This window comes from Anabrus simplex, chromosome 3 (assembly GCF_040414725.1).
Source record: "Anabrus simplex isolate iqAnaSimp1 chromosome 3, ASM4041472v1, whole genome shotgun sequence".
NCBI classification, from domain to species: domain Eukaryota; kingdom Metazoa; phylum Arthropoda; class Insecta; order Orthoptera; family Tettigoniidae; genus Anabrus; species Anabrus simplex.
In genome coordinates this window covers 324,146,131-324,168,333 of record NC_090267.1, presented here as the reverse complement: position 1 = coordinate 324,168,333, position 22,203 = coordinate 324,146,131, and the positions used below count along the sequence as shown (strand labels likewise).

General features: G+C 38.9%; 1 protein-coding gene across 1 annotated transcript in view; it reads left to right on the top strand.

Moving 5' to 3' along the window:
• LOC136866306 (RNA-binding protein 28) overlaps positions 1 to 22,203 on the top strand; it is a 188,006-nt gene that overhangs the window by 48,105 nt on the left and 117,698 nt on the right. Inside the window, exons 4-5 of the mRNA XM_067143149.2 lie at positions 6,309 to 6,550; positions 20,662 to 20,830. Of these exons, the coding sequence (XP_066999250.2) occupies positions 6,309 to 6,550; positions 20,662 to 20,830 (411 nt within the window). The remainder of the gene's footprint in view (positions 1 to 6,308; positions 6,551 to 20,661; positions 20,831 to 22,203) is intronic.

Here is a 22,203-nt window from a genome sequence, read left to right as displayed (position 1 = left end):
CCCATTTTCACACCAGGTAAATGCCGGGGATGTACCTTAAGCACACGGGCGCTTCCTTCCCACTCCTAGTCTTTTCCTATCCCATCGTCGCTATAAGGCCTATCTGTGTCGGTGCGATGTTAACAAATTGTAAAAATTATTATAAGTATTTTTTCAGTTGTCTTCAATCATATAATTTACCACTCTCCCTTTCCATTAACGGAAATCATTTTATAAGTTAAAATCTTAAAGCAATCATGCATTTCAGGAAAAACTAAATAAAAACTCCATAATAGTCTGAAACCACAACCGAGTGTCGTATTTCCACTTGTAATCGCGTTTAGAAAACATCGATAATAATAATAATAATAATAATAATAATAATAATCAGAAAATGAAATCATACTGGGCCGAGAAAAAGCAGAAGACCTTAACTAAGAGTTAAGACGAGCCCCATGGTCCCTAGTAGGCCAAAACGAATAAGAATAATAATAATAATAATAATAATAATAATAATAATAATAATAATGGCTTTACGTTCCACTACCTACTTACACGGTTTTCGGAGACGCTGAGATGTCAGATTTTTTCCCACGGGAGTTCTTTCATGTGCCAGTAAATTTGTCTACAAGAGGCTGACATATTTGAGCATCTTCAAGTATCATCGGGATGAGCCAGGCTCGAACCTGCCAACTTGGGTTTAGAAAGCCAGCGTCTAAACCAGCGATAACAATATTTTGTCTACTTTACCCCAAAATCTCAACAACGCTTTTAGGCCTAAAAACTCGCTCATCCGCTTCGTTCAAGAGAGGATTTTTTCGGTCGTTGGGCAGAACTATACCAAAGTCCTGGTCATTTACACAAAAGATAGCGAAATATACGTGCCCTCCTTCTGAACCTATGTTGTTAGAAGACTTAATATGAACAGTATATTGATTTTGTTTTTCTTAACTGCACCTGAACACCGTGCTCTTTTATCACGCATTTCTCCTGTATTTATGCTTTTAGGGCTTTCTTTTTTACTGGAGAGAAGCATCGCAAGTATACTGTAATATCTGAGAATGTTTACATGTAAGAATTTTAAACCATATCTGTATCCACACAGGTTTAAATGTCCTTTATTTACATTGATGAGTATATCGGAGTGAGCTTTTTGCCAAACAGCTGCGATTTCAACATGCTCCGCTCGCTACAGTGATTCTCTCGTAGACGGTGGCGCCAATGCTACCTCTGGTGTATAATTTACTAACTCTATGGAAACACCAACTATCACACTGAATAATAACAAACAGATTAAGATTGTAAATAAATTCAAGTATCTTGGGGAGATTATTACTTGGAACTTAAACGAGAAAGTATCAGTAGAAAATAGAACTAAATTGAAACAAGCACAACGTATCTCTTGGCCAACCTACAAGAAGAAATCTCCCTCGATAAATGCAAAATTCAAACATTACTACTCCGTTATTAAACCTGAAGCAACCTATGCCATTGAAACACTATTCAATTTGAACACCAAATCAACAACAGATAAATTACAGAAGGCAGAAAGAAGAATCCTTAGAACAATCATAAACAAAAAACACCAAGTAGATGGACAATGGCGATTATTACCTAATGACGTTATATACCAGGAAACTGAGTGAATAATAGACACAATGCGGAAAAGGAGGGTTGCATTTTTCTGCCACATATCAAGACTACCAGAAACCAGGGTACTGAAACATCTTTTCAACTACTTTTGGAAAAGTAAAACCAAGAATAATTGGTTCCAAGAAGTCCAAGATGATTTAGATGAGTTAGGCTTGACAATGCAGCAAATTGAAGACCAAGAAGAGGATCCTTAGAAACAAAGCCATGAGACTTAATCTAACAACTTTTACACGCAAACAGTACACCATAAATGACGAAGAAAGGGCAGCCAGGTTGGAAAGAATGAAGAAGTTCTGGGAGCAGAAGAAGAAACATAAGCCAAATTTGTAGCTAATGCTCTTAAGACTTAAATGTATATGGTATGATTAAAGTGGGTGTAAAATAATTTTTTAAAAAATTCCTAGTGCATTCCAAACTAAAGTTCTATTGTGTGTAAATTATTTATAACTTTTTAATAACTCATTTGTAAAACAGGGTAGAAGTATGTATAGTTTGAAAAAAAAAAAAAAAACAGAATTGTTTTCTGGATTTATCATCAGCATCATCATCCATCCTTTACATCTTTCCCTATTCAACCACCATTGGTCCCTCTTAAAGGCTCTGACAAACAGGAAGCGGACTGTGCGCGCAGACTGGCCGCTTTCGTCTGTGTGGACTCTGTACACTGTGATATTACATCATCTTGGTCAAACAGAAGGCGGCCTACCACAGCGGACCAGACTAGTTCACAGTGGACTGGCGGAGAGTTAAATTTTCACAGTTTGCTTGGCCAACACTGAACAATGTCTTCAGAAGATACGGAGAAATTAATTGATCTAGTGCGTGATCATGAACACGTGTAACACGGCACGTCGATTACAAAGATCACAAGTAGTCTCATGATTCTAATGTCATCATCCCTGGGACGCCCTTTTTAGTCACCACTTACGACAGGCAGAGGATACCGTGGGTGTATTCTTCGTCTGCGTCCCCCACCCACAGGGGTTGCTGGGTATTCGATTAAAACAACAAAATGATAACACCAGTTCAAGAAAGAAAAAAATTGAGTCGATACGCACTCGATCGTGACTGCTTTCACATTGGTTCGCCCTAACTTGTCCTCGTTCTGTTTGACTACCCCAGTCCGCGATGGCCTGCAGTTATTTCATCTGCGCGGACAGTCCGCTTCCTTTTAGATAAAGCCTTTACTGTGTTCCAAACTAGGTTTCTTCTAATTACACTAGTGTTCAAAAGTTAAGCATAAGTTAAGAGTAAGCAGGGCAACAGGAAATAGACTGCAAATCGCATGAAGTATACACCTATCAACCTTACATGTTCCCTCTGTATAGGAAAGGAGTGTTCCCTGGTTTTAATCGCACAAAGTATGCACCTATCAACCTTACGTGTTCGCTCTGTATAGGAAAGGAGTGTTCACTGGTTTGACTAGCGGCGTAACTGCAAGGTAAACACAGCCAGTGCCTGCGCCCCATATTCCCTCAGTCGTGTTTGTCCTGTTATCGTGTGGGAGTATAGCCTCGTGGTGAATGTGATAACATAATGGCACAACGACGCCATTTGGACTACTTGAATACTTGGTCACCTGGAAGCAGGCCAGACACAGACTGAAGTCGCCGTATCCATGAATGTGCCACTAAGTGTCATTTCCAGGCTTTGTTAGTCGTAGGCCAGTACCAGGTCGACCAAGGGTAACCACCCCACAGCAGGACCGATATCTGGCCCTAACTACCCGATGAAATCAGAGTGCACCTGCAAGACAATTGTCGGCGGAGCTTGCAGCTGTCTCAGGGTTTGCCGTTTCCTGGCAAACTGTGTACCAGAGTCTCAGAACAGCAGAGAGCTGTTTGCCCGACGTCCAGCGGTGTGCCTCCCGCTCACTCCAGTACAGAGATGGGCCTGTTTACTGTGGGGCTGTCAACATCGAAACTGGACCTTTAATGAATGGAGGCATGTGCTCTTCACAGATTAATCCCGCTTCAGTTTGCAGAACAATTCCCACCGCACATTAATCTGGAGAAAACAGGGTAGCCGATACAACCACAGGATCATCGTGGAATGGGACCAGTATGGTGGTGGTGGTGTCATGGTGTGGAGCGGCATCATGTTGAATGGCCGCACGGACCTGCACATCTTTATGGGTGGTCCGAGGAACACTGTTAACGCTCGGAGATAAAGGGATGAGGTACTGAGACCACAGGTTCGACTCTTCAGAGGTGCGGTTGGTCCAGACTTCCTCTTAAGGGACGATAATGCCTGACCACACCGCGCTGCTCTGGTGGATGAATTTCTGGCTGGGGAAGACATTCATCATATGGACTGGCCAGCGAGGTCTGCGGATCTGAATCCTATAGAGCATGCCTGGGATGCATTAGGGAGGCGAATTGCATCCCGTCAGCCTCCACCAAGGACCCTCCAAGACCTTTGCATTGCCCTTTCGGAGGAATGGGATCGACTGCCACAAGAGCTCTTGGACCATCCGATAGAGAGCATGCCACGTTGCTGCGAAGCATGTATGGCCGTTAGGGGTAACCGTACACCGTATTAACAGCATATTTTGTTGTGGAAGGCATTGCCAAGTTTTGTTAGTTGTTGTCACAGGTGTAGTTTAGCTATCAGAACCTTTCTGACACAGTTTTTTTGGACAAGTTGTGTGACATATGGTGTGTGATTCAGCTTCCGTTTGTTCAGAAATCCGTCTGACATTCCTATCAGGCGGTATGGCCTTGTTTAGTGATTATGCTTAACTTTTGGACACTAGTGTATACTGTTCTTGATTCTGTGTCACCCTCTCGCCCTCCTCCTATCTGGGTTTCCATCATCTGCTTCGGCATCCTCTTATATCCAAACCATCTGAGTTCATATCTCTCCATTCTGTCTAAAAATGTTTCTACTCCGTTTTTCTTCCTGACAGTCTCATTTCTTACTCTGTCCTTTGCTGTCTTTCCTATCAATCTACCTCTTATCATCTCATCTTCAGGAGTTTATTGAAGTACTCCTTCCATCTTTTCCTTATCTCCTCTGGTTGTCATGTTGTCTCTACTCCTTTCTCTTTCCCCTGCAATTTGTAAACTCTTTCTTCTTACAAGTCCATGTAGCGTCCTTTTGCCCCTGTACATATCCTCTTCTAAATCATGTAAATCCTTCCCACCTATTCTTCTTTTCTTCAGTTATTACTTTCTTGCACCTTCTTTTAATTTCCTCATAATTTCTTCCATTTTATCCCTGTTCCATAATTTCCATGCTTTCTTCTTTTTTTTTCACTGCTTCTTTTACCCTCACTCCACTACGGGATCTTTATCTTTCACTCTTTCAGCTATTCTGCTGCAAGCACTCTTTTTTTGATTTCCATACTTGTATTTTCTTCTCTATTATTTGTTTCATTTTCACAATTTTTTGCACTTTCATTTTTGCTACCACTACTCTCCATCAAATGGTAATTTTGGCAAGGCTGTTACATTTAACAGCTGTCTGCAGTATGCTCTTTCCACCTAGAAGTAATCAGTTATTGTCTCTGTCTTTCTGTTTTCCCATCCATATCTTGTAATCTTTCTACTATTCTTCTTTGTGAACCACGTATTGCCCACACTTCACCCATTTCTCACACAAAAATCCACTGACTTCTTTCCCCTCTTCTTTCCTCTTCCCATATCCAAAAGGTCCAGTTACTTCTCCCTTTACTTTCCGGTCACATCCCACTATTGCATTAAATTCTCCACAATAGTCACTTACAGATCCTTTATCTCTCTCTCCACATTTCCAAGAATTTGTCCATATAATCTTCTTTGCATCCAATATGGGCTGCCTACACTTAGATGAAATCCTTTACTTCATTCTCTGTCCTTACATGCATCTTGATTATTCACCACTTATAATGGTCCACTTTATCTACATACTCATGTAAGATCTTATTGGTTATTATCCCCACTCCATTCTTTGCTTTATGTCCTCCACTCCAGTAGAGAGTGTACCTCTTCCTCATCTTCTCTCCGTTTCCTCTCCACTTAAGGTCACTCAGTTGCACAGTAGCTATGTTCTCCTTGTCCATAAAATCCATAACTTTTTTTGACCTTTCAGTCAGTGACACGAAGTTGATTTTTGCCACTTTCATAATGTTCTCTACTGGTCACCACTTCTCACAGTTCCCTCAGCATAAGAAATGGGCATCTTTCCAGGGAATGCCCTAGCCTTTTTCAAGGCTGACTTAAAAGTGCCATTTTCGTTTTGGGCTTTTATTACAATAGGATCGCCACTCCTAAAGGCATTTTAGAACTACTGCCAGCAAGTGATCAGGCTGCTCCTAACATGCAGCTGCCCCTAACCTGGTGTCAGATGCTACTCGATGGGTTTCAATGTCATTTCCTACACTGAGAGATCACCCCACCTAAGGAAACTCATATGCCCGAAGCTGTTGGTAACCTTAGGGGATCAGTTTATTTACCGATATTCAGCATTGAGGCTGGCTGTATGGCCTACTCATTACCGTAGCAAGGTAACCGGTCAGACAGCCAGATTAACTGTGATAAGTTGAATTTAAGAGTTTTAGAGTTTACAGTCTATTTACAATCTTCAGCTATATAAACTCTTTTTATTGTTTCATCTCTATTATGAAAAACACTGATTTTGTTACTTTTTAGTTCTGTGTTTGTAACCAACAAATTCTTTTTCTCTCTCTGTCTTAGGAAGAAAAATTAAAGTAGCTTGGGCTGTTCCTAAGTCTGAATTCATAGCAACGAAGGTGCTCGAAAGAAAATCCAAGGTAAAAACTGAAGAAGATAATGACCCAGATATTAAAGAGGAATCTTTATCTGGTGATGATATTAATGAAGCAGATAGTAAGCCTAATAATGCCTCTCCACACAAACCACACGTGAAAACTCCTAAGAAGAAAGGAAGAATTATTGTTCGGAATTTGCCTTTCAAGGTAAGCAAAATTGTAACAAAGCAAGAAAAAGGGTAAAAGAGAGATCAGTTGGAAATGTAACAGAGAACAACTTAATGGCACAGAAACAAAAGATAAAAATTAGAATATTCCTTAAAATAAATTGTTGTCCACGTGAGTGATGTGATCAAATGTATTATTAGTCCAATCGTTATACTCTCCAAAATTGACACTGAGTTCCACTTATCTCTGTTGCATAATACTCATAATCATTTGTCTCTCTGCCTAACTAGTCTCTGACCATTAATTTTCACATTTTGATTTCCTCTTGCTGTTCTTTGCATCATTTATTTTCAAGTAAATATTTTGTAGCATAATTTTGTTTTGCTGCATTAGTAAAAACTGTGACATGTTCTCTGTATACAATACAGTACTACACCATCTGACTGGTTTCTGGTTTAATAGTTGCATTTGTAGTGATGTTCTGAATTTTGCTTCGTAGTCTTTCGCACAGCTGGAGCTTGTGTTCTTGTCCATGGTGATTCATGCCCTGAGTGTATGAGAGTGGGCGATGATGCACCATCCTTACCTCACATTTTGTGAAGGCCGACAGATGAGTGGAGGGCTTACTGCTATCCAATGTCTGTTAGTCTACCCAAATCACCACAGACAACAGCATATGTTGTGAATTGCTTATACTGTACGTGACAAAACAAACAATTATTGGATTTGTTCCTGCGCACCTGAGCATGTTCACTTTGCTACACAATGAAGGTTTCATTCTATGTTAAATTTTTTTATTATCATCGAAACAATCAGTTTTGAAATTGTTGTTTTCTTACAGAACATGTGCACCACTTAACATTTTTGTTTTAGCTCTTATGTCTTAACTTTTACTTTGTTATTGTTTGAGTCATCAGTCCATAAACTGATTTTGTGCAGCCCTCCATGCCACCCTATCCTGTGCTAATCTTTTCATTTCTATGTAACTACTACATCCTACATCTGCTCTAATCTTCTAGTCATGGTCATACCTTGGTCTACCCCTCGTGTTCTAACTGTCTACACCGGGCGAGTTGGCTGTGCGGTTAGGACCGTGCAGCTGTGAGCTTGCATCCGGGAGATAGTGGGTTCGAACCCCTACTGTCGGCAGCCCTGAGGATGGTTTTCTGTGGTTTCCCATTATCACATCAGGCAAATGCTGGGGCTGTACCTTAATTAAGGCCACGGCCGCTTCCTTCCCACTCCTAGCCCTTTCCTATCCCATCGTTGCCATAAGACCTATCTGTGTCAGTGTGACATAAAGTGAATTGCAAAAAAGAAAACTAACTGTCTGCACTTCCCTCAAAAACCAACTGAACAAGTTCTGGGTGTCTTAAGATATGTCCTATCATTCTATCTCTTCCTCTCATAAAATTTAGCCAAATCGATCTCCTCTCACCAGTTCAATTCAGTATCTCTTCATTCATGATTCAATCTACCCATCTCGCCTCCAGAATTCTTCTGTAACATTACGTTTCGAAAACTTCCATTCTCTTTGTTTCTGAGCTCGTTATCATCCATATTTCAATTCCGTAAATGCCATGCTCCAGACAAAAGTCTTCAAGAGCATCTTTTCTATTTCTATATCAATGTTCGAAGTGAGCAAATTTCTTTTCTTAAGAAAGGCCTTCCTTGCTTGTGCTAGTCTGCATTTTATGTTCTCCTTACTTCTGGCACTGTTAGTTATTTTATTACCCAAGTAACAATATTCATCTACTTCCTTTAAGACTTCATTTTCTAATCTAATATTTCCTCCATCGCCTAACTTCATTCAGCTGCACTACATTACTTTTGTATGGGACTTACTTACTTTCAGCATGTAATCCTTCCCCAAGACTGTGTCCATACTATTCAGCAATTTCTCCAGATTTCTGCAGTCAGATAAAATTACAGTATCATAGGCAAATCTCAGGATTTTGATATCCTCTCCTTGGATTGTGATTCCCTTTCCAATTCCTCTTTGATTTCCTTTATCACCTGTTCTGTATAAACATTGAAAAAGAGGGTTCACAAACTGCATCCTTGTCTCACTTATCACTGGATTGCTGTTTCTTTTTCAAACTCCCTGATTCTTATCACTGCAGACTGGTTTTTTTTTTTATAGATTGTAGATAATAATTATTCACTTTCAGAATCTCAAACAGCATGGTCCAGTCAACATTATTGAAAGTCTTTTCTAGATCTACAAACATCATGTAATTGGGCTTGTCCTTAATTTGCTCCTCTTAAGATCATAACGTAAAGTCAGGATTGCTTCACATATTTCTACCTCTCTTCTTTCCGTTATTCTTAAATACACATACATACATACATACATACATACATACATACATACATACATACATACATACATACATACATACATACATACATTACATTATAATTGTAGACTGTTATGCCCTTCAGCGTTCAGTCTGCAAGCCTCTGGGAATTTACTACATGTTGCTACAATCCTCTATTTGCAACTAGTGCTGTGACCTCATTTAGTTCTATACCTCTTAAATCGTTAGAAACTGAGTCTAACCATCATCGTCTTGGTCTCCCTCTACTTCTCTTACCCTCCATAACAGAGTCCATTATTCTCCCAGGTAACCTATCCTTCTCCATTCGCCTCACGTGACCCCACCACCGAAGCCGGTTTATGTGTACAGCTTCATCCATCGAGTTCATTCCTAAATTAGCCTCTATCTCCTCATTCCAAGTACCATCCTGCCATTGTTCCCACCTGTTTGTACCAGCAATCATTCTCGCTACTTTCATGTCTGTTACTTCTAACTTATGAATAAGATATCCTGAGTCCACCCAGCTTTCGCTCCCGTAAAGCAAAGTTGGTCTGAAAACAGACCGATGTAAAGATAGTACGACTGCTATTCTCTAAAGAAAATTAAAAATGAAAGAGGATAACAAGTTTTCGTAAAAAAATGCATAAATAACATGGCCGATAGCAGTTCTTAACTCGTTAAAAATAACGGCTGAATTAAACGATCTCTTAATGTTAATGTTATATACTGAAATTAAGTAAGAATGTGATACACCTCAAGATATGGCAGAGTACATCACTGATTTCAGAGGATAGTTCATATTTTCTCGCATCTAGTTAAATTTCGAAAAGGCTATTCACATGTAAATTTTTGGCGAGGATAACTCATTTCTCTACATGCATTTCAAATATGTTTTCTGACACATATACGGTTATGTTAGTTGATGCTATTTGAAGAAGAAAACTCCGGAGTGATACCGTATTTCTCCTAATCTAAGATGACTTTTTTTCTTCTGAATCTCATGGAAAAAATCAAGAGTTTTCTTGCATTCGCGGCCTAACAGTAATGAATACCACTGGCAACTTTCACGGTAACCACGCTGCTTTTCACCTCTGCACGTGCCCACACACGCAGAATTCGTTGACAATAAATGACCGCTTCTTTAATATACATCACTAGCCATGACAACCGGTTGTACAGTGACTGTGTGCAACGTCACTGGATCTCGGAAAATAGTGAAGATAGAATGACATTCTGTTAGCCTCTATAAAAATGTTTCTCAAATCTCCAGAATCACATCAAAACATGTGAGCCTTTGAATTCTTAGAAAGGCCGCGGCTGCTCAGTGGCAGAGTTATAACGCGTCTACTGTACTTGACTCTTAGTAATATTTAGTTTTATAGACAGCAAGAATATTATCATGATGGATAGTAGTAAAGATCCGTGGAACAGGTATTGCCGGCAAATTTTCAACAGGTTCTCGTCGATATTATGATGCCAATTTTAAGTTAATGGTTATTAAACACTCGGAAATGTAGAATAATTGTGCAGCTGCAACAAATTATGGCATAGGCTTAACTAAAGCCAGTATTTGGCCTCAGATTGAAGACAAAGATCCATTACTTTTGTTTTGGACTTATTTATTTTCATGTTGTACTCCTCACCCAAGACGCCATTCAGCAACTTTTCCAGATCTTCTGCGGTCTCAGATAAAATAACAATATCATCGGCATATCTCAGGGTTTGATTTCCTCTCCTTGGATTGTTATTCCCTTTCCAAATTCCTCTTTGATTTCCTTTACTGCCTGTTCTATATAAACTTTGAAAAGGAGGGGGACAAACCGCAGCCTTGCCTCACCCCTTTCTCGATTGCTGCTTCTTTTTCATAGCCCTCAATTCTTATCACTGCAGGCTGATTTTTATATAGATTGTAGATAATTCTTCTTTCTCGGTACCTGATCCCGATCTCCTTCAGAATCTCAAATAGCTTGGTCCAATTAACATTGTCAAATGCCTTTTCTAGATCTACGAATGAAAGAGGACAAATTGGGGCAAATATTCGTTTATAGGTAGGGGAGTTAGGGATTGGAATAACTTACCAAGGGAGATGTTCAATAAATTTCTAATTTCTTTGGGATCATTTAAGAAAAGGATAGGAAAACAACAGATAGGGAATCTGCCACCTGGGCGACTGCCCTAAATGCAGATCAGTAGTGATTGATTGATTGATTGATTGATTGATTGATTGATTGATTGATTGATTGATTGATGTGGATATACAAATCTAACCTAATATGTACAATAAATTTTTCCATGCTAGAACACAATGCAAATCAATATCCCTATAATCAAGTGCGTAAGTTGATCATGAGAAGAGTTCTAGCAGAAGGCTATATAAGTTTAATCTTAATATGACTGGTGTCGGTAAAGAAAATGTATCAAGTGATAGCGCCATGCAAATCAGATAGGATGAGGCTAGAGAGCTTATCCTGAGATGAATTCTCCTGGCTAGCGTTAGTCCACCAGTTCAGTGGCGTGACCTCCGTGCCCGACTTACGGTGTAGACTTAGTCGTTGGACAGCTGCTAACAGCCTGCCTATCTCTTCAGCGTGCTTGTCTATACATATATCACAGGCGGGCTGGCATCACAGTCTCTTCAGTGTGCTGGCTGGGAAATACGTCGTGTTTCTGAAGATTCGCTGTGTAGCTCACTGACTTCAAACAGGTGAGGTGGCACCACGACATTATCCCCTTTCACCAGAGTAACTATGATGTGACTGTGAAGCTCTGCTGTTTGGAGTTCAAGGTTCAAGTCCTGATACTAACAACAGCAATTCTGTGGTTTCCTCGGGCACCTCCTTGCCCTCACCTGTGGAAGTTGTGGTATAGTACCTGCTTTTAAGTTTCAAAGTACTTAATCTCATTCAGCATAGTGTCAATAATCAAATTTATGTTATCTCATCATCACCTTTTACGTCAGGAAATTTCTACGCTATTTGGTGGTGATGAGCAATACTGTTCCAAGCCCCTTAAATAATCTTTCACTTCGTCGCCATAAGACCTATCTGTGTCGGTGCGATGTGAAGCAAGTAGCCAAAAAAAAAAAAAAAAAAAAATCTTTCACTAATGATAGCAATAGTGTTATTTGTTTCATGTGCCTTCTATTGCTTAAAATTTTGAGAGACATCAGGCTGTTGGAATTTTATCCTGTAGAAGTACTTTGATGCACCGGAAGTGACGACACAGATTCGGAGTAGTCTCAGTAATGAAATTTCTAGTATCTCATCACCGCCCATTATGTCAGAAAATTTGTATGTTATTTGGTGGTGATGAGAGCAATACTGTTCCAAGCCCCTTAAATGATCTTTCACTAATAATAGCAATAGTGTTATTTGTTCAATGTCCCTTCTATTGCTAAAGATTTTGAGAAACATCAGGCTGTTGGAATTTTGTCCTGTAGAACTACTTTGATGCACTAGAAGCGACAACACAGACTTGATGCATTTAAACACCCTCATATACTGTACCACTGACCTCGCCACTACTTATCATGCTGCGAATATAATTTTTTCTCTTTAATCATATTCACACTTCAATTTATTAATAACTGTTGTAAGAGACAGTGATGCAGAAAGTGTACTATATCATGCTTTACAGTTGCTTATTATTGATAGGGACCTTAAAAATTAGCATCTATTTGTTTCAAAATGAGTTTCTATTTTTTCCAAAATTAGCAGCTATTTACAAAGTTAAAATAATCGCATGGTATTATTAATTTTAACGATTCCAAGTTTATGAAGTGCAGTTTATGTCCTTGGTTCACACACAATACAAATTCATTGTTCAAACGAAAGTATTGTCAGTACTTTGGCATTGCTTTTTTCAAATTGCACCATCTGTCTGTAACCACTGAGTTGTAATGAGACAACACGCGCTCGCTATCTACTGTATGTTGTTCGTTGGGGTCTACAACAACTCAAGACAGTATTTAGCAAATATGCTGAACTCTGTCTGAAATGCAGTTAATGCAGGCATGTCATCACATTTTTCACTTTCTTTCATCTGGGTTTGAATTGCATGTTTCAGAGAACAGTAACCAGACCAGATATCGTTTCGTGAAAGATCTGTTACTCCAAACAAGTTCTCAAGCTCATCTAATTTATCAGCGTTATTCAAAATTATATTTTTTGGATACAAAGCTTGAGAAATTGACACAAAATGCTTATGGTTGGGGTCTTAAGCTTTCAGTGTGGCTAGCTTGCACTGTGAAGAATGAGCAGCTTTGATTAATGTGTCTCTACCTGCAGCCTGCTGTAGAGGAGTGAGCTTAATCAAAGCATCATTAGTTGCGGCAGAAAAATTCCCTTCACAAATTAAGGTAAAACTGGCGTCAAGGTTATGCAGTTTGGGGTAAAGGAGATGAGAGGTAGGATACCGAGACCCTTCAAGTTCAGTATTGAGGTCAACCAATCCAGCTGCATGTTCTGTGACAAAAACCATGTGGAAGTGAAGCCTATTCACTTCCCGGTCACTCAGATCAGTCAGATACTTAATACCACAGTTGTTGATGTCTTTCATGTCAGACATCTTGAAAAATGTAACATCAGTAAAGTAAGCACTCAAATAGAAGACAGCCTGAAACCAGCTATTCCATCGGATTATGACAGGTGCAGGAAAAAGCTTTGCTTCCTTTGAAGCACCATACTTCGATGTTAAGAATTGTAAATACAGTAATTATATTTTCGCTTTCTTGTGTTCAAAAATGCAGACTTTACCATCGCAACCACATGATTTAAATCTGTCATCACTGCGACCCAACTATTGCCAGCCAAGCTGATCTTATTTGCCCAGCACTGTATATGCATTAAATGATCCCCTATGACCACACTTAATGTTTCATAATGCCGGGTCATGTACGGGGCACTGTCACTAACAAACACTTTAACTGCATCATATGGCACACTATAACTGTGCAGAGCTTCTAAAACAGCAAGAGAGCAGTTTGTAACATTTCCTGTATCAAGATAGTTCACAGAAACAACGTGCAGCTCTCCTTTTGATCCTGCTGGGACTTGGAATATGATGATAAAAACACAGCGGCCCATTCTATCTGTAGTTTCATCACAGAGTATGTTGATGTTCTTCCCCACTGGAGCCTCTGCTGTTCTTTTCTGGTGGTCAGAAGCAACTTCTAAAAAGGAGGAAAGACCTCAAATTATAACAAAATAATTTAAAATTACTGGATCAGTTGGGTACGGGTAAGATAGTTCGATATGGAAATCACACTCAAATTCAGTATCCTTCAATTTTGCGTGTGGTTTCGATGTCGTAATACCTAAACCGTTCCCGATCAATGAAATCGAAACTTACCAGTAAATATACTTCATGTAGAGTTCTCACACGTGGCAGCTCTTCATTTGAAAACTCATTGATCCAGGCTCTTAGCTCTTTGCTTTCCAGCTTTTCCAGAGGTATATTTGCTTTGGCAAATACTTCAACTGTGTGTTTCAAGAAGTTATCTCTGGAAATTTTTCATCTTTTACAACTATTTAACTGTGTAAGCACAGAAGATTGCTTTCCTTGAGACGTACTAGCAACAGGGATTGGACTTTCGTTATCGCGTTGCTTACCCACGTGTTTTTCAGATTTAAAATGTTTCACAATGCTATCCTTTTTTTCTCCCACCGAACTCGGCAATTACAATACTTGCAAAACACTGTCGCTGAATCTGTGGCATATAAACCATCCTTTGCATATTGCTGAACCCTTTCATGCGCAGTTTTTGTCGTGGGCCCCATAACCTAAACAATAGCTCAACTTTGTACTCTTCACTAGTTTCAATTTTGAATAACAGGAAAACAACACTGCATCCATCTCGTTATTTCTGTGACACTCGATTTACATTTCAATAATAATCGATACAGATCGTATTCCCCAATAATAATCGATACAGATCTTATTCCCCTTGCTATTCCCATTGTAAATATTGATTAGTCAGCAAGCAGCAATCCATCGGCTACTTTTCTTCATCGATCGGAACGGTCGAAAGATTTATACATCATATTTTGAGTATTTCTGATGATTTTGGCAAAATATGTTGTTTTCGCCAGTAAAATAGCACATTTTTGCAGAATTCGCACCAAAATCGCATATTTATGCTAATTTAGCATTTTGGGTCACAATTTGCATTTTGTCGCACTTCTATTTATGCGTAAAAATGATTTTATTCCACATTAGAATTACCGTAGGCTTGGATTCAGTACAAGATTAAAAAATTCGCATTTATCGCAAATGCTATTTTTTTTTCAGGTCCCTGGCCTAATTATTGATAATGATATGATTTCATGTATAGAGATGTCAACCTGGCTGATAACCATGTCATTGAATGATTTAGACCTTAGCTGTGGCAATCATGCTTGTTGGTTCCATGATTTTATGTAAATAAAATTAATTTTCAAACTCAGGTTCACAAGTGTCTGTTGGCTTACCTTTTATGAACTTGTGCTTGATGAATATTATAATCCGTGTACAGTAGAGTCTCGTAAATCCAAGGCTCCATTAAATGTGAACGTAATTTTAATTTTTGAAAATTTAAAATGAGTTTTCAACAACATTTCCTGGTTATTACAGCATTTCCTGGTTATTCCCACCATGTTGTCATACTGTGCCTCCCCTCTACTGAGATCACGCGCATAGTTGTCATGTTCTCCCCTAACCACCAGTAGAGTATGTACCTGCTCCCACTCAGTGCTGTCGTATTTTGTTTCATTATGAACAGTAAAAGCAAAAGGAGGTTTGTGTCATTAACAGTGAAATTAGAAGACAATTAAAAAGCTAGCAGCTGAATACGGAGTTCAAGAATTGATGGTTGGTGATTGTTAACGCAACAGACATAAGCGGGAAAACAATTTTTTTTGCTTAGTGTTCAGAAAACACTTCTGATAGAAAATGCATGAGGAAGTCTAAATATAAAAATTAAAAAAAAGATTGAAGCATTGTGTTTGTGGTTTAATCAACAGAGGCAGAAAAGTCCAATATCAGGTCCATTGTTACAACAAAATGCGTTGCTCTTTAGAAATTAATTTAAGGAAGAAGAGGACAATTTTATTGGAAGGGTAGGCTGGTTGCGGCGATGGAAATGCACATACGGTGTTCAACAACTTGAAATATGTGGGGAAAAAGCTTTATGGTTATTCCAAAGGTGCAAACAAGTTCTGAAGGAAAAAAAAGAGAAAGAGAAAAAAAAAACTTGAACACCTCATAAAAAGTGAAAATCGCAGTGCTGATCAGTTATACAACTGTGATGAAACAGGGCTCAATTTTAAAATGTTGCCTTCTGAGAGACTTGCTTCACATGAAGAAACTTATGCCCCTGGACACAAGAAAAGTAAAGAAAGGGTGACAGTTCTCTCGCTATATGAAAGGCATCTGGCAATCATAAATTAAAGTTAGTCGTCGTAGGAAAGTCCGCTAAACCGAGAGCTCTTAAGGACACTTCACTTTCAGTACAGTACTGCCTGTTTCTTGCAAAATCCAAAAGAACTCATGGATGGATAGACAAATATTTAAAAAGTGGTTCTTTGAAGAATATGTGCCTGAAACTAAAGCATGTTTGAGAAAGAAGTGTCTGCTTATTAAAGTAGTTTTATTGCTGGACAACGCAGGGTCACATCCAGGTCAACAGGAGCTTGAATGTGATGGAATTTGTACTTTACTTTTGCCCCCTGATGTGACAAGTTTGATACAACCTATGAATCAGGGCGTTTTGGAATATCTAAGAAAAAAGTATTGGCACTGCATAGCCTACTACAGTCACTCCAGGAAGCAACAGAATGTGATGAAAACATCACAAACTTCCTCAAGTAGATACCCATGAGAGACGTAGTGTATTGTTTAGGAGAATCATTGGCTGAAGTTAAGCCAGACACGCTTACGAAATCATGGAAAAAGAGTTGAGGAAGTGCTGACAGTAACTCCGATGATGGCAATAATGATGACATACAAACTTGTCATGCCTAATCCCACAGATACCCGGATGTAAAGATGCTGGTGGAATCAAAATTATGGAATGGATGAAGTGATTTTTATTTATTTATTTATTTATTTATTTATTTATTTATTTATTTATTTATTTATTTATTTATTTATTTATCGTATGATGAATCTATGTACACACATGTATATAGTTGAGGGTAAATGTGCGTAGTCACAAGTCCGTACAATACTATAACTCTAGGTCTAGCATTTTGACCCAATCAACGGCTTCATCCGATGTGCGGTGAATGTCCATTAGCGTTCCTTTGAAAGCTCGAATTGGGCAGTCGGCAACAATGTGGTGGATTGACTGAGAAGAGGCACCACAATCACAATCTGCAGACCTAGTCCAACCCCATTTGCACAACAGATAACTACATCTGCCTTGTCCAGTTCTTATCCGATTGATGATTCTCCACTGTCGTCTTGGAAGATCAAATCCTTGTACTCGTTTAGAAGGATTCTCAACCAGATGTTTGTTCACTACTGAAGACTGATCCCACTGGGCTTTCCATGAACTGTTAACATGAAAAGAGGTTCTTTCAAGATCCATTGCTGTACGCCAGGGTGGTTTCCTTGATTTCAGTCGTTGATGTTCAGTGTGCGTAATATCTTGATGGATGGGTAGTTGGGGGTTCTGCTGAATGTTCTTCCAAACCTTTAGGAGAGCTTCTGATCGTCTTAGGGCTGGAGGTGCAATATTGCTGAGAACAGGAAGCCATAGTGTGTTCGTGCTCCGAATGCAACCCGAGATTATGCGCATTGCCTGATTGAGTTGTACATCGATCTTCTTTGTGTGAACGCTATTGATCCAAGAAGGGCAGCAGTATTCAGCAACAGAATATGATAAGGCTAATGCTGTTGATCTTAGAACATGAGTATTGGCTCCCCATGATGTACCAGCAAGTTTCTGAAGAATATTATTTCTAGTTTTTACTTTAGCAGCTACATTTGAAAGATGTTGCTTGAAAGTCAAAGTTCTATCAAGTGTTATTCCCAAGTATTTTAGTGTACTGCAGAACGGCAACATTTCACCTCGGAATCTGACTGTTGGTTTGTAATTAGACTGTCTGTTGCGTAGGTGGAATGTAGATATAACTGTTTTTTGAGGATTTAGGTGAAGGCACCATTTCTTGAAGTATACATCCAAGGCTTCCGGATCAGTGGCTAAAGTAGTTTCAGCATCATAAAAGTTGGAGCACTGAGTCACCAAACAAATGTCATCAGCATAAATGAATTTTCTTGATGTGTCTGGGAGGTCATATATGTACAGACTGAAAAGAAGGGGGGAAAGGACTGATCCTTGAGGTAAACCATCGTTTAATTTAAACACTACTTCTGTCGTTATCAGCGTAGATCTGGAAGTACATATTACTGAGCATATTGCTAAGTAAGGCCGTAAGTTTATGACATGGGATCACACTCAAAAATTTTAGGAGAAGTCCTTCTCGCCAGACAGTATCATAGGCAACTGATAGATCCAAAAAGGCAGCCACGCTTACTGATTTCCTCTCATATCCATTTTCGATATACGTGGTGAGAGACAGTACTTGATCATTACAACTTCTTCCAGGTCTAAATCCTGCTTGCCCTATAGGAATGTAGCTGTTGATTGTTTCATAAATTCTATTGTAGATCAATCGCTCAAGGAGTTTATATGTAACACTTAGAAGTGCTATTGGACGGTAGCTTTCAACTTTAGATGGATCTTTATTTAGTTTCAGTATGGCTATTATCTTTGTTTTCTTCATCAGAGGTGGTATGTTTCCAGTTTGCAGAATATTAGCGAAGAAGTTGGTTAACCATTTTATTGTGGCTGGTCCGCAATGAGCCAAAAATTCAGGATAAATTCCATCAAATCCTGCAGCTTTTCCAAGTTTCATACTTTTTATTATGGCTTCAGTTTCCCCTTCTTTGAATGGAGTAGAGAATTCAGAAAACTGTGGCGCTGCCCTTTTCTTGATGTTCAACTTTAATTTGATATCCTTTTTGGTTCGCTTGTCTTTTGTGTTTTTGGAAACTGATATTAGATGATTAGCAAAATCATTCAAATTGATGGCTGTTTTTAATCTCTTAGTTGCAGGGTTTGAAGAATCCAGTTTCCTAATTATAGACCAGGCCTTTCTGCTAGAATGGGTGTAATCTAGGGATTCCACTGTTTCATGCCAGATCCTTCTTCGACTCTCATCCAAGGATTGGAGGAGACCAGCTGCATTGTCGGAATTAGGATGTTCTTCATATTCTCGTAGTAATTCCTCACTCTCTGAACTCCAACCAGGGATATACTCCTTACGATATCCTCTAGGGATGCATCATCTTGCTGCACCTTTTATAACCCCTCCAAATCTGCTGTAGTTGTTGTATGTTGGTTTGATCCATCTTATATTAGAGTCTGTTTGCTTTGCAAATTCAGTCCAATTGGCTTTCTTGAAGTTCCACCTTGGTTTAGGATGTGAACGAACAACAGGTAAAGACATCCCAACCTCCAAGAGAACAGGCCTGTGTTGACTATGTGGGAAATCGTTGAGCACTGCACGTCGAACTTGACTGTGTGAATTATGAAGCCGACTTGTGAAATAAAGATCTGGGGTGTAGCCTAGAGACCAGCGAGCTGTTTGAAAGGTAGGCAGGTCCTTAGCATCAAAAATCAGATTCAAATTTTCAGTTTCCATCCAGTCCACAAGAACTTCACCATTAGAGTCATCCTTGTTATATCCCCAAAGAAGATGATGACTATTGAAATAACCAAGATATATAGTAGGATACTGCAGAGAAGGTATAGGAGGATTAGGCCAAGTAATATCTGGTGGCTTGTACACATTAACTATTGTCAAGTTTTCAATGTTAACTGTAGTAGTAAAAATGTCATTTTCAGAATTTACTGATAGTAATTGGTAATTTGTTATATCATTCCTGACATAAGTTGCAAGGCCATAATTTTGATGATAGTTAGACGCTACCAATTTAAAGATTGGAATTTTCCCCCTACTCTGTAACTGTAGTTCGTCTGCTGTGTGTGTTTCTTGAAGCACGATGACATCAACTGCATATTTCAGTGCAATCCTGGAAAGATACTCGCATTTCGCTCGACTAATCCCTTCGATATTCAATTGACAAATGCGCAGCGATGGTCCAATTCTACGAACTTGAAGGTCCTGAAAAGGATCACACATCTCCTCCTTGTTCGCTCTTTGACCGAGAGGTCGTTTCCGACAGTTCGGTCTCATCTTATCACTGTTGCTTTCTTAGCACCACCCGGGGGACACGTGTAGGGCAGTGTAGTGGTTAAACCTACGGACGTGAAGCAACGTAGACCCCCGATGAAGTGATGAATGCTGTGATCTTACAGACACATCAATCATTGAAATGTTGAATTAACCAACAGACAATAACTGGGAGAAGATTTTGAAGAGACGGCATCAAAGATGTCTCATAGTGAGAGTCTCACTGCGTTTGAGGCGGCACTACGCTACGTAGACCAGCAACCAGAGGCAACTCCCACTGACACCCTACTCTTCAAGCTATGATGTGATATTGCTGCACAGAAACGATGCAACATTCAGAAACGGATATCAATTAAGGGCTTTTTCAAAAGATAACCTTAATCCATGCCATAACATAGTAGCTTCATTTGTTGCTGATTTTATTCATGTTTTACATTTTTCCCTGTGTTGCTCCATGTAGTCCAAGTTATTCCAAATCAGAGGTAACTCCCCCCCCCCCCAATACCTCGGATTATTGAGACTCTACTGTATTTGATTATTTTTTACTCTAACTTTGATATATAACTAAGGATTTCATGTATAATTAATTCAGGTGACAGAAGACATTTTTCGGAAACATTTTGAAAAGTTTGGTGAGATTTTGGAGGTTAAATTACTTCGCAAGCCTGATGGGAAGTTGGTGGGCTGTGGATTTGTTCAGTTCAAAACCAAACAGAGTGCCATCAGAGCCATTCTAAATACTAGTGGAAAAGAACTTATGGGTAAGTAATAAATTTTTCTTGTTCTATTGAAATTCCTTATGAAATTGACTGCTGAATGTTTTGTGTGTTCTTTAATGCTTGTAGGTACTAATGGCCAGTGAGACATGAATAGTTACCCTGCAACTTCATGCTTGTTCGAGTTCATTGTCTACTAACTGTAGTTACTGGCTGCATAACATACTGTACTTTGTTGAAGGTTATGGGATACAATCTAGGCACAGTGGTTTTGCTTTTAAAAATATTATATGTCAGTACTGGTTTATTAAATGCACTCTGTACAGTGGAAAATTCCTTAAATTCCCTGTCTCTTTTTGAAGGGATACAAAAACACTCAGATTAATTATCACTGCTTAATTGCAATGGATTACTCAGTAATTTTTGGCTATGATGTGTCAAGTATCATAAATTTAGACTAGATTATTCTTTAAATGGACTACCTAACCAAGATGGAGAAGGTATTTTTTTTATTTTCTGACAGGAAGTAGACAAATTTAGAAACAAGACTTCCACTTCTGAAGATTCACTCAGCTTACACCAAAAGGTTAATTCTTGATAGTAAAGGTGGCCAACCACTCTATCCGACTGTGTCGTTACAAAGATGGACTAATTTTTTTTTTCAGAACTGTCCTTTAAATGTACTTTGAAAGTTGTGTCAGTTGTGGTTAATTATACTCCGTTCCAAGAAATTATGGAAATTACAAGATACAAAGAACACAAAAACGCGATCAGATATAATTGGCATTCAGCCTTCGGGGAGCACATATACGACTGTTCACACCATTTCACAGACATCAACACTTATCTAAAAATTTTACACTTCAAAAATAAAAGTAAATCTTTGAATATAAAAGAAGCAATAGAAATAGAAGAAATAGAAGCAATGCAAATAACCTGAATGAGCATACACATTTAAATAATTCCCCTCTATTCGCTCTACTCACATAATATCTGACAACACCTACTCATTAAATTGCTTTTATCATAATAATAATAATAATAATAATAATAATAATAATAGTAATAATAATAATAATAATAATACCGTTCCTTACTTTTTTCACACAATAAAAAATAATTAAAAAATTATTAATTTGCATTCATCCATATTACATAAATGTACATTTAACATGAAATAGGTCAATAACATCTCTCCCCTCTCCAATGTTGATGGAAGGTTCCACAGCGCTCCAGCCGCTCCGCCCTACTTCTCCCTCCCCTCTCCACTGTATAGTGTACTCGATTTAATCATCCAATAAGAGAGATCCACATCGCTCTACATGGCCCCTCCCTTTCTTGCCCTCCCCTCTCCACGTGCAGGGTGCTTCACCAAAAACTTTCCATGACCACAATCCTGAAATAGTGTTTGGTGACAA